The sequence below is a fragment of the Trichechus manatus genome, unplaced genomic scaffold, assembly GCF_000243295.1.
Source record: "Trichechus manatus latirostris isolate Lorelei unplaced genomic scaffold, TriManLat1.0 scaffold00001, whole genome shotgun sequence".
NCBI lineage: Eukaryota > Metazoa > Chordata > Mammalia > Sirenia > Trichechidae > Trichechus > Trichechus manatus.
Window position 1 is genome coordinate 18,972,458 of NW_004443937.1, and position 12,336 is coordinate 18,984,793.

At 53.1% G+C, this 12,336-nt stretch overlaps 1 protein-coding gene across 1 annotated transcript; it reads left to right on the forward strand.

The window, feature by feature from the left end:
* The first annotated feature begins 7,626 nt into the window (after window positions 1-7,626).
* Window positions 7,627-11,807, forward strand: CUNH3orf22 (chromosome unknown C3orf22 homolog). Its single transcript, XM_004368688.1, has 3 exons — window positions 7,627-7,715; window positions 9,382-9,513; window positions 11,606-11,807. Exons 1-3 carry the CDS (start codon window positions 7,627-7,629, stop codon window positions 11,805-11,807), a joined length of 423 nt encoding a protein of 140 aa, XP_004368745.1.
* The last annotated feature ends 529 nt before the right edge of the window (window positions 11,808-12,336 follow it).

Here is a 12,336-nt window from a genome sequence, read left to right on the forward strand (position 1 = left end):
CATATACATTCAATGTAGAACTTTTGGACAACACTGAATACTAGAAGTTAGAACATCCCTGGATGCTGGGTCCAGGCACCTGTCCTCCCAGTGCCTAATCTAACTCCCAGCTCTGCTAGTGCTACCTCGGGGCTCTGGGGTAGTCAAGTGTCCTTGCTCTTCCTCAGTCAGCTGGGAGAGAACACTGCTCAGCTAAGGGAGGCTTTTGGCAAGATGGGGAACTGGAAGCATGACCTTATGAGGCAAAGAGGGAGGCGCTGAGGTGACAGGAAAGCAGGAGTCCTCAAGAGTTGGGTGACTGAGGCCATAAGGACTGTGTGCTGGAGGGCTGTGTGTGTGGCTGGGGAGAGGATGGGATGCGAGGCTCTTGCACTCAATCCCCACCATCATGCACTAGAAAGAAGCCAGCCCTTGGACAGTCCAACAGCCAACATTCCCCCCATCCCTCCTGCTAGTGTCACTAGGCTTTAGGAACAAATCACAGCTCACCCTGAGGCCTGATGTTCTGTCCAGACAAGCAGCAGTGCTGGGAAGATAAAAATTCATCTGGGACCAGGGAAACTCTAGCTGAGATCCTATCAAGGGCCATGGATCTCCTTGGGTTGTTGAGCTGCAGGGCCTGCAGCTGTGCTTAAACTCAAGAACCGCTGGTTGTTAAGCCAGAAAATCTGCAGCTGCTTAACTCAGGTGAGTCACATAATCCCTGGAGTATAAAGCCTGTTGGGTGTAGGACTTCAGGGTCCCTCTCCTGTGGTTGTCTTGGACACTTTCCACTGGTATGTTTTGGGAAAAGACGTCAAATGCTGGCTTCTCACAAGGTGGGCTGTCTCTGCTGCCAGGTCACTCTGTCATGATGAGGCCTGGGATTCTGGACCAGCCTCCTCCTCCTCCAGCTGACACAGCTGTCACCTCAGGCCTCATGGCTGGCACCAAAACACTGGGAACACAGGCCAAATTTTTGAGGTTACAAGAGGACTTCACACAAGTAAAAAAATTTAGCAATATCAAATTCCCCTGCTCCTCCCGACATAGCCAAACCCCAGCTGGGAAGGTTCTCTCATGGCCCTAGCCTGCTGCCTGTGTTGTTCTCCTCCCCAAACACAGTTGAATTTGGATCACTGTGTTTACCAATATTCAATTTGAATTTTCTCTTTAAAGGACTCACAGGTCCCAGATAAACTTTCAGGCAGGATTCCAGGTCCCCAAATCTGAGCTCCCTCACCTCTCCAGCAGCCTTGCAGGCTGGGGAAGGGTGAGACTGCATAATCTCTTGCTCTTCCCAGAACAAACCCCGTTACCCAGACAAAACAGCCTAGGTCACATTAGTAATGTCAGAAAAAAAAACAAAACAAAACAAAACACATTGAACAGGAAAAAGAGAGGTTGTTTTTTTTTTTTTTTTGGTTTTGTTTTGTTTCCTGGAGGGCACAGTCCACACTGAACATACAAACATTGTGAGCCTCTGTGCCTGCGGTTGGAATGAGGTGCCAGAAAATCTGAGGCAAATGTGGTGTCAGCTCTTTTTTTCACCCAGTCTGCCAGTGTGGCCCATAAGTGCTTATCAACAGACAGGTCCCTCCTGGGACTGCCCCTCCCTCTGATGTCCCAAATCTCAGGGGACTGGGTAGTTCCCAAAGAGAGGAAAGTCTTCCAATGAAGCTGGGATGCCTTGGAGACCATCAGTCCACTGCTGCTGTCCCTCTTGCTACCACACGATGGCGCTGTGGAAGGAGGTGTCTGGCAAAACGTGCTGGGTGCTGACGTTTCTAGAAAGTGGGGAGAGTCTCTTCCTGCAGACTCTACAGGCTGCCCCATACCTGCACTCCCAGGATCCAGCACTGAAACCCAGCCCCACCTCGGTCCTTTCTGTCCTGTAATCCGTTTAGGAGTCAGGCTACATTTCTTTTTAAATCCGAGGTCTCAAACTTGTATGACTTCCAGGCCAGCAGATCAAGTGCAGAAAAAAATCTGGAGGGCACCTGCCCTGCGTACAGGGTAGTCTCCACTCGCCTGCCCACTGCTGTCTCTGGTAATGTGGGCCCATGGGTGCCGGATCTCCCAAACAGTCCAGAGAAGTGAGGAGTTCCTTCTTCTATAAGCAGTCTCTTTCAAATGCTGGCAACTAACTTTTTAAAAATAGAAACCACTCCGTGGACCAACAGAGCCCCCTTGTGAGCTGAATCTGCCCCTTGACAGCGAGTTTGAGACCTGTACATTTTTAAAAATACCATAGTTCAGGATGGCAACTGTGGTAAGAATGTTATGTAATCATTAAAAATGATGATGTATGTCATTTTTAGTAACATGGAAAAATATTTTTATAATATATCGTTAAGAATGAAAATGCAGGTTACAGTAAGGTGTATATATACTGATCATATATATGTATGTATATATATATATATATATATATAAAATGTGTATATGTGTAAATAAAGAAAAGTCCAAAAGTATAGGCACCAAGATTTAACAGTGGCTATCCTTGGCATTCAAGATTTTTTTTTCCTTTTTTCTTAGTCTTCATTTTTCACAATGAACATTTATATTAAACTTTTAAAAGTTAAAAAGTAATATGACGAAAACTAATATGCCAAACACTCATTGAATAAAAAAGTTATTTTTTTAATCTTAAAAGAAAAAAAAGGTCAATCATAGAGAAAATTCTAGAAATTGATTCATGAAGCCAGTATTCTAACCATGGGATTTTATCTTACCTTACTCTTTCCTCTATCTTTTCTTTAGATTCTTTGGTAAGTAATAAAAAGGTACCCGGGTGGTGCAAGTGGTTAACATGCTTGGCTGCTAACTGAAAGACTGGAGGTTTGAGTTCATCCAGAGGTGCCTCAGAAGAAAGACCTGGTGGTCTGCTTCTGAAAAATCAGCCATTGAAAACCCTGTGGATCACAGTTCTACTCTAACACACATGGGGTTGCCATGAGTCCGTAGTTGACTCCAATGCAACTTGTTACTGGTAATAGAACAGTACAGCTATAGTAGACTGTAACCCCCTATCTCTTCCTCAAGCCCCTGTGTAGAATACTCTATTTCTAAACTGGCCACAACAAGATTTCCCATCCCACAAACTCTTCCAGAGCCTAGTCAGCCCCCATCAAGGGGTGGAGTCTCTGTCCCCGCCCCTGGAGCCCGGGCAGACCTTTGTGACTGAGTCTCTGTCCCCGCCCCTGGAGCCCGGGCAGACCTTTGTGACCGCTAGATGACTTCCGAGGTGAGATCACAAAATGGAACACTGCCTGAGTCAGCAGTAAGAGCTCTGGCCACGCTGAAGAAGCCATGCTGGAGAGCGACGTGGAGGGAGCCCCTGGTCCCGCCCCGTTGTGAATGAGGAAGCCAACCAGACAGCTCAGGCCTCAGCCACAGGCTGACTGCAGCTGCAGGCAAGACGCCAGCCAGATGAGCCCCCTCAAGCCCCAGAACTGCAGAGATAATAAAATCATTGGTTATGTTTTAAGCCACTACAACAGTTTGAGGCAGTCTGTTGTGCAGCAATAGTAACTGGAACCCGAAGAGGCAGTCTGTGCCGGCAACTGCTGGGCACACAGCAGGCAGCTCAGGATTCAGGGCTCTGTGACACAGACCCGGCCACCACCCATTCAACTCCTCCCCTCCTGCTCTTCCTCAACCCCCTGCACTCTGGCTTCCAGCCCTCCGCTGGAAACAGCTCTGTGTCAACTAAATAGCCCTAAAACCAGCCGTTATCTCATCCCCCCTGGGCAGCACTAGCGTTGCTGACCACTCCATGCTTCTTGAGGTATGGTCCTCTCCAGGCTTGGTGACGCCACCCACTCGACTTCTTGGGCTGTGCCTCTGTCCCGTTCACAGGTGCCTCTACTTGGTCAGTGAGTACTGGAGAATCCTAATGGTAAGCTTGAGCTCTCTGGGCCCGCCCAGACCCCTTTCACCCGGCTGGTGCAGCCAGCCTCAGCTGCTGGGAGAGCTGGCTGAGAGTTCTCAACAGTTCTGTGATGCACCTCCTGGACCCGAGGTGCCAGGGGTGAGGTGAGCCAGGCTCCAGCCAAGACCACAGCCTTGTTAGGTTCTTCCCCTGCCCTGTTCTGCTCCCTGCTCCCTTTCCTGAGAGCTCCCCCTCAATGAATTGCTTGCAAAAGAACCCATACCTCAGCCTTTGCTCCTAGGGACCCTAATCTTACACAAGGTGTCCCCTGATGTTTGCATCCATGGGTAGAGTCCTAGGACATCAGAGTAAGGAAGGCCTGAGGTGGACAGGTCTTGCTTTTTACTCGGTTCCTCCTCTCCTCTCCTCCCAGTGCCCTGCTTCAGGTACAGTGGTCTTAACCTGGGGGTGCTCTCAGTCACATGGCCAGACCACTTCTCCAAGTCATACAGCCTGGCAAGGCAGCCCATGCCCCAGCCAACTCCTGCCCTATGGGACCTTCGTCGGGCACCCAGACTGTGCAGAACACAGGGCTGCGTGGCCACATCCGACGCTCCCAGCAACCCCTAAGGTGAGACTAATTGCATCACCTTACGTCTGGGGAAACTGAGGCACAGCGGCTGAGTTGCTCACCCAGAAGGAAGTGGTGGACCCCAGTTTGAGAGGCAGGAAACCTCCCCTCTGGGCTGTGCTCCAAACCAGCACAGTGCACTGGGCTCAGACTCGCTGCCTGCTGAGTCCTGGGCTTTGGCTGAGCACAAATCAAGACAGCCGGAAATGGAGTTTTTCTGTAGCCAAAGGAGAATTTAGCTCTTTTGGGCTATTTCTTCCATTTCCAGAATCCGAATGGAGAGAAATCTTGGCTATAAAATATGTAGTTGTGGGTGCCCCAGTCTGGGATGCTCAGAGCTGGAAGCCCCAGCCAGCCCTGGACACACACTTATGTCTGTGTGGCAGCTCTCTGGCCATGTGTCACATCTGTAATGTCACTGATTGTGACTTCAGGGGCTTCTGATGTCACAATGAGACTAAGCCTGGCCTGGGCCTTGGGAACAGTCCTCCGGTGGTGGCATGGTGGCCGGGACTATGGCTAGCTTCAACTTCCCTGGCATCACATAAACCAGTCTGTGAGTAGCCTGAGGCATGGGTGGTTCACTCCCTCCCTCCTTTCTGGCCAGAGGCTCCCCAGGGCACCCTGGGCCTGGGCCTCCCTACCTGACTGAACTGACCAGTGACCATCAGATGCCCGCCTTCCAAGAGATCACTGTGGCTGAATCTCCTCCTGCAGGGACCAGCCTTGGGGCCAGAGGAGCTCGCGCACGAACCAGCACCGTTCTGGGCAGGGACACCAGGGTGCTCTGGGCCAAGCCCTGGTAATTGGCACTGCTGGGTTGGGGGTGGGGAACTAGCGAGCCCCTGTTAGCCTGTGTGGCTAGGAGGACAGCCCCAAGTCAGTCTGGGAAGCAGCAACAGGTTGACAGCAGAGATGAGCCTGGGGCTTATGATGTTAGGGACTGCCCTGGGCTCACTCAGGGAAGCAGATCCAGCCCAGTCAGTCCAGGCCAGTGGCTTAGGAGGCTTGGGCAGGCAGGTGTGGAGTGGGCTTGCTCCTTGAGCACTCTCCTCCTCCAGCAGGCTAGCGTGGGCATGTCTGCATGGTGGCTGGGCAGGGTTCCAAGTAGGAGTGGAAGCTGCAAGGCCACTTAAGGCTTAGGTTCAGACCTGGCCCCACATCACCTCCAACCCATTCTACTGGCCAGAGCCAGTCACAGGCCACCCAGCCTTAAGGGGTGGGAAACTGGACTCCAGGTCTTGATGGGAGGAGCTTCATAGTCACATTGGAAAGGGCATGGAGACAGGGAGGGGTGAAGAACTTTGAGTCATTTTTGCCATTTTTCTGTCAATCTAGATCAGTATAATTCTCAGTTATTATTTTGATTGTCATAGGTATGGCAGTGCCTCTACCACAGGGGCAAACATGGGTAATTCTGAATTAGCACCCATGACTTGGGGTCCTCAGTCTTCTCAGCACAGTAGGCAGGAAGTGAGGAGTAGGGGAGGATGAAGCCACAGGCTGAGCCAGGCCCCGCGACAAGGACCAGGTTTAAGCTGCAGCCAGGCACACCTCCGTTCTCCTCTGCAATCCTGCGACGCCTGTGCTCTGTTTTTAACACTTCTGCCAGGCTGCATCCAGGCTTAAGGGCCACTGCTGCCTTAGGTAGCGAAGAAGCCACCTCCACCAACCTGAGAGGGCGGCGCTGTCCTTGCCTGTCGCCTGTGCTCACTGTCCCCATGCTGCTGGGGGGTGGATGGGCAGAGTGTGCTGCACATTTCAGCCTCACAGTGGGTGACATTGGGGCCCACACAAACTCTCTGCTCTGGCTTCCCACACGTGTTGGGTTTCCAGCAGACCCAGGGTCTGTGTGAGCTGAGACCCTGGGAAGCTCTCAAGCTGCAGGAGGACACTGTGGTCAGCTGTTTGGGAGGGAATTCTCCCACACTTGGACCTCTGCTGCCTCTGAGGAGGGCTGGGGCAGGGACCTCACTGCAGAGAACTAAGATGCCCTTAACTCAAGGTTGGGGAGGGCTGGGACCTGTTGGGAGGGGTGGGCGTGGGCAAGGCCTCACAAAGAGCTGAGATGAGTGTCCTCAGAATGGGCAACAAGGTGGGGGGGCCTAGCCTCCTGGTGTGGCATGCAGTGGACACAGTCCAGGGAGGAGCATGTGCAGAGGGCAGGGCACACCAACAAGTTTGGGGTGCATGGGAGCCCCCACTTTGGAGGCCCCCAGAAATTAGTGGACAACACTTTGGAGGGGCACCCACCACTTATGCTGATGGGTGGATGGAGGTAGTGCCACCCTAATTTGGGTATAAAAGGGAAGGATAAACACCTATGTATGATGAGCACATGGGATAAAATTGTACAGCACCATGCACGTACACACGCACACATGTGTGCACACATGCGTATGCATACATGTGAGCAAATGTGCATACAATGCACACATGCAAAACACACTGCACATGCATGCACAGAAGCCCACATGCATACACAAGCACACATGTGTGCATATGTACACATGAGCGTGCACACACCCACACAGTACGTACACATGTGTACACACATGAGCACAAGCATAACACATGTACATGCACAACACACATATAAGCACACATGCGCACACATGAGCACACACAATGCTGACATGCATGCACACACAAACATGTGCACGCATGTACACAAAATGCACGCATGTGCAAGAATACATACAGTGCACACGCACACACAGCACACACAACACATGCATATACACGTGCGTACACACATGCACACACATGAGCATGCACAAGTACACACAGGCACATACATGTGCATACACACACACAAGCAAAACGTGCATAAGCACACACACATTGTGCGCACACATAGACAAGTGCGCAGGATAGTCAGCTTTGGGCTCTTGGTGACAGTACAGCATTACCAGCTCTCCCACAGCCCCGTGAAGGAGAAGGGCCACCTTCCTCTGTCCATTTTGTAAGTAAGTATGCTGTGGCTCAGAGGAGGGCTGCCAACTGCTCAAGGTCCTGACCAGACCTGCTTCCTCCCACCGCCACCTCCAGCTCCTCTGGAAGCAAAGTCCTCAGACTCTGATGGCTTCTCTTGTCTTCTAGCAATGGCCGCGAGGTGCTGCAGAGCTTAAGCCCTCCCATGATGAACTCGTGGGTGCACAAGAAGGGCCACCAGTCTAAGAAGTGTAGGATGAAGGCCCAGGAGAGATTTGCCAAGAAGTTTCCATACAGGTACAGGAAACCCAGAACCCTATGGCTAAGTCCTGCCTCCCTTGTGTGACTTGGGCTCCCAGAACCTCCAAGGATCCAGAAGGGCATTCTGCAGGGCACAGGCTGGAGTGGGGAGAGGGCTTCTTGGCCACAGGGAGTCCCCTGGCAGCTCTGTGCTCTGCTGGGGGAACTTCCTGGCAGTCTGGGGTGCTCCTTCCCTGCCCCAATCCCTAAACTGAGGGCTCTAGATAGATGCCAGGACAACTGGGGCCATTCCAGAGTCCTGTCCGAGAACTCAGGGGCTGGGCCCCTTGCAGCCTGCATCCCCTAGGCCTGTTTCTCTCATTAGAGTTACCAGAGGGGCATTTTTATAGGCACCTACTCCTCCCCAAATCTGAGGTACCTGGTCTGGGTTGGGCAGCAGTAGTGTGTGAAGCTCCCGGGACACAAGTGCCAGTTCATCAAAAGATGCCACAGAATGTGAAAGGCATGGCACAGAGTGGAGAGATGCTGAAGACACATCTGACAAAAGGCTTGTACCAGAAGAATACTATAGGCCAGCGAGAAAAAGTCAGACAGCCCAGGGGATGGCCCCAGACCAGCACACTACCTAACCGACGGTCCCACAGCAAACGTGCTGGGAGGCACAAGCTTTGTTAGTCTTCAGGGAAATGCAGAGTAAAACCACAATACACCTACCAGATCGGCAAGATGGAAGGGTCTGGCAGTACCTGCTACACTGCTGGGAGAGTGCCCAGGGTCCACTGTCCTGAGGCCCATTGGGCATCATTTGGACATGCATGTCCTTTGACCTCACAACTGTCCCCCTGGTGTTGCTCCCCCACACCCCTTCCCCCGTTGTGTGCCACCTGGAGGACAAGTAGGTGCCCCATGCTAGAACAGATGTGCAGCTGTGGTCAGCTCACAAGGGTGTGATCCAGCCTGCATCGCTGTGTGGCCTGGGCCTTGGTTTTGGTGGATGTGGCATCAACTGGGAGCCCTTGGGTCATCTTTGGACACCTAGTGACTGCTCTGGGTGCCTGATCTTCCTAGGGAGGCATCTGGAAAGCCTGGGTCTTCCAGACCAAGTCTGTCTCGTTTTGGAACCCAGGATTGCCTCAGTCCCCTCCCCTCAACCCTGGAGCTGAGCCGGCAGAGGAGGAGGGACATAGTGGCCCTCAGGCCACGGGGACTGCCATGTCGACACTGGGTACCTGTAGCAGGCCAAGCTGAACACCTGTCCTCATCCTCACCTCAGGAGACCCTGTCCCAGCTGTCACCTGAGGCCAAAAGTAGTACATACATTCCATGCAGTATCTGGGCCCTGGGTTAAAGTTTGGGGAGGTTAAGGCTTGGGGGATGGGGGCACTCATTCAGGCTATTTGGCTGCAACAGCTAAGAACGTGGCTCTGGAGCCAGCTGCCTGGGCCCACATCCCAGCTCCTCCACTTCCTAGCCATGCGACCCTGGGCAGGTCACTTAACTTCTCTGTGACTCAGTTTCCTCCTCTGTAAAATGGGGTAACAATACCCACCTCGTAGCATGGTTGTGAGCTAGTACCATATATGGGTTGATGTTTGTAAAGCAACATTGCCTGGCAAACAGAAAGTGCCAGATGAGTGGGAGCTGCTTTTATGTGGCTGGCAGCTGCAGGTGGTCTAAAGATGCCCCCGGGGGCCTGTTGTAGGTTCAGCTGGCTGACGGAACCTGGCCCAGAGCCCCCACAGACCTCGGAGGTCATGACAGTTAACAACACACCGAGGGAGCTGCTGCCCCTGCAGAGGGGGTTGGTGCCAACGAGGTCCATTCCAGACAAAGGGTGAGTCACCTGTGCTCAGCCAGGACAGTCACACCACGCTGACCACGTGCACACCCAGCCTAGGGCTCATATCCCCCTCCTGCTGAGGACACTGAGGCTGAGAAAGGACACACCAAATTCCAGCAGTTCCTCCCACAGCAAGGCAGCTTTAGGACCCTGAAGGCAGAGAGGGCTTTGGTCTCCCTGGAGTGGCGTCAGGGTCCATGGCCTGAGAGGGCAGAACTTGGCTGAAGTCCTTCCACACATCCAAGGCAAAGGCGGAGGGGGAGCCAGCCAGCTCCTATACCCAGTGTAGCCTCTGGTGGCATGGTGGTGGGGTTGCTGGCAGGTGAGAGCATGGGTGCTGCCCCTCACCTGGCCACGTGCACACAGATGCGCCTACACACAGTCACCCCCTCTTCCCCATGCCCCGCAGAAGCAACACTGCAGGACCAAACCCAGATGCCCTACAAAAGATGCCCCCGTGGAGAACTAGAGACCCACAGGTGCATACCCTCACTCCTAAACAGAGAGAGGAGACTCAGACTCCACATGGGCATGGGACCCACCTCTGCCCAGCCTCTGAGTCCCCCAGCCCTGCCCTGACAGCCTTGGTCGGATGCTCATTGTTTGGTACTTTGTATGTCACCTCTGACAAGTCCCAGTGATGCCACACTTCCCTGACTGGACACCCAGAAGGACAGTATACACACGTGCACAGACAGACACCCAGACAGAGAAGCAGACATACACCAAGACACACAACCATGCCTGGCACTACTCTGCCCTGGCCCTGTGCCCCAAGTCTTGCCACCTCCCTCGCTGGGTGGGCAGCAACATCGCAACCCAGGCTCTTGCTCCAAATCTCTGAACTGGAAGGTTGTGATGGGGGGCGGGGGAGGTGGGGGCAGGCAGGGTCAATGAAGAGCTCTCCAAAGGATGAACCCAAGCGGTGAGCTAATGTGTCAGGGGCCACTCAAAGGGCTGTAACCAGAGAACTTGCCATGTGCAGAGAGTAGGGGAAGTAGGGGAGCCCACCAGGGATGGCGCAGCTCCAGGGCGCAGCCATAGCAGGAAGCCGACCTCCACTGGGTCCCCAGCCCCACTGCCCGTGAGCTCCGCAGTGGAGGACAAGGGACAAGCCCTGTCCCCTCCTCTCGCCCTCTGAGCTCTCCTCAGGGTCTGTGATTGGCCAGCTCTAACCAGGGGCTCAGAGCCCTGGTGGCACAGTGGTTAAGCAGTTATCTGCTAACTAAAAGGTCAGCAATTCGAATCCACCAGCTGCTCCTTGGAAACCCTATGGGGCTGTTCTATTCTGTCCTATAGGGTCACTATTAGTCGGCATTGACTCGACGGCAGTGGGTTTGATTTTTTTTTTTTTAAACCAAGGGTCCAGGGCTGGGTGATGCCAAAGACAGCCTCCCAGGGCACGGAGCTGGGCAGAGAGGGTGGGGAATGGGTGGGTGAAGTGGGACACAGGAAACCCAGGACAGGGCAGAAAGGGGAATGGGGCTGGTGAGAAGCAGGCCCAGTGGAAGGAAGGAGCTCCAGGCAGTGCAGTGGCAGGTGTTCATGCCCTGCTGCAGGAGGGAGTGCCCCATTCAGAGGCTGTGAGGTGCTCTTGTCCCAGATTGTTTAGACACGGGCAGGGGCTAGGTCGCCAAGGGTGCCAAATTTGTATCTGAGGGTCAACGGGAGCCATTGGAGACTGGGAAGCAAGAGGGTGGCCTGATCAGAACTGTACTTAGATGAGACAGAAGGTGAATTAGGAGGTGCGATGGTCTGCAGGCCCAGGTGAGGTGAGCAGGTGTGGGCTGACATGGGGAAAGGCATGCCAACTGGCATGCGCTCAGATAACTCCTGGTCAGTCAGGGAGTGGGCAGTGCTCAGGGACCATGTGAGTATGGGGCTGGGGGCACAGGAGAAGGGGCCTTCCAGGTTTCTGGCTTGGACGTCTGGGTGGATGGAGGCACCACCAACCAAGAAATCCAGAGGAGCAGGTGTGAAGAGCAGGGAGGATGCCCGGGAAGGGTCAGGGTGGCAGTGGGTGGAGGACTGTCCTAAGCCCACACTGCTGCGGCCACCCACTGAGGGCTGTGTGGCTCTTTCCTAGGCTTCAGTTTCCAGGGTACCCCTCACTGCTGTGCTCCTCCCCGCCGCAGCCGCGGCTGCTGCCCCAGAGAAACCTTTGGGAGATCAAGCTCCTGACCCAACGATTTCCCAAACAAGGAACCCGCCTGCAGCCCCTTCTGTGCACCAATGTGGACCACCTCCAGAGTGGCTTGGTGTCAGGAGTTTCCAGAGGCCACTCCTAGAAATCATAGCAACCTTCTCCTTTGGCCTTCCCGGTGACAGAGGCCCCTTTTCCAGGCAGACGTGTCCTTTAGCGAGGGGAGCAGGCTTTATGGCCTTACCAAACCAGGAACCATTCGCATCCCCAGAAACCTCGTCCTACAAATAAACTTCTTTGGCTCAAGACACAGATTCTAATGGGCTAATCATTTTGCCTTCCTGAACCTCCATTTTCTCTTTTATAAACTGGCATGATGGGTTGGTGTGAAGATTAAAAAAGCTTGAATGTCATTCTAGGAATTTATCCCAAAGATATACTCACACGTTAAGATATTTGAACAAAGATATTCATTCCAGCACTGTTGGAAATAGCAAAAGATTGGAGGTCACTTAAATAGCCATTAACAGGGGACTGTTAAATTATACTACATTGACACCCTGAAATACTAGGCAACCAATAAAGTGAAGAAGCAGCTCCTTTTTCTTATTGTGGTAAATATGTATGTAACGACATTTGCCATTTCAACGTTCTTCACGTGTACAATTTAGTGA

What these genes read in the sequence shown, in the direction of transcription:
- CUNH3orf22 (XM_004368688.1), top strand. Translation starts at nt 7,627, where the DNA reads ATGAACTCGTGGGTGCACAAGAAGGGCCACCAGTCTAAGAAGTGTAGG. An exon ending in GCCAAGAAGTTTCCATACAG is followed by an intron (nt 7,716 to 9,381) that starts GTACAGGAAACC and finishes GGCCTGTTGTAG; the next exon opens with GTTCAGCTGGCTGACGGAAC. An exon ending in AGGTCCATTCCAGACAAAGG is followed by an intron (nt 9,514 to 11,605) that starts GTGAGTCACCTG and finishes GCTCTTTCCTAG; the next exon opens with GCTTCAGTTTCCAGGGTACC.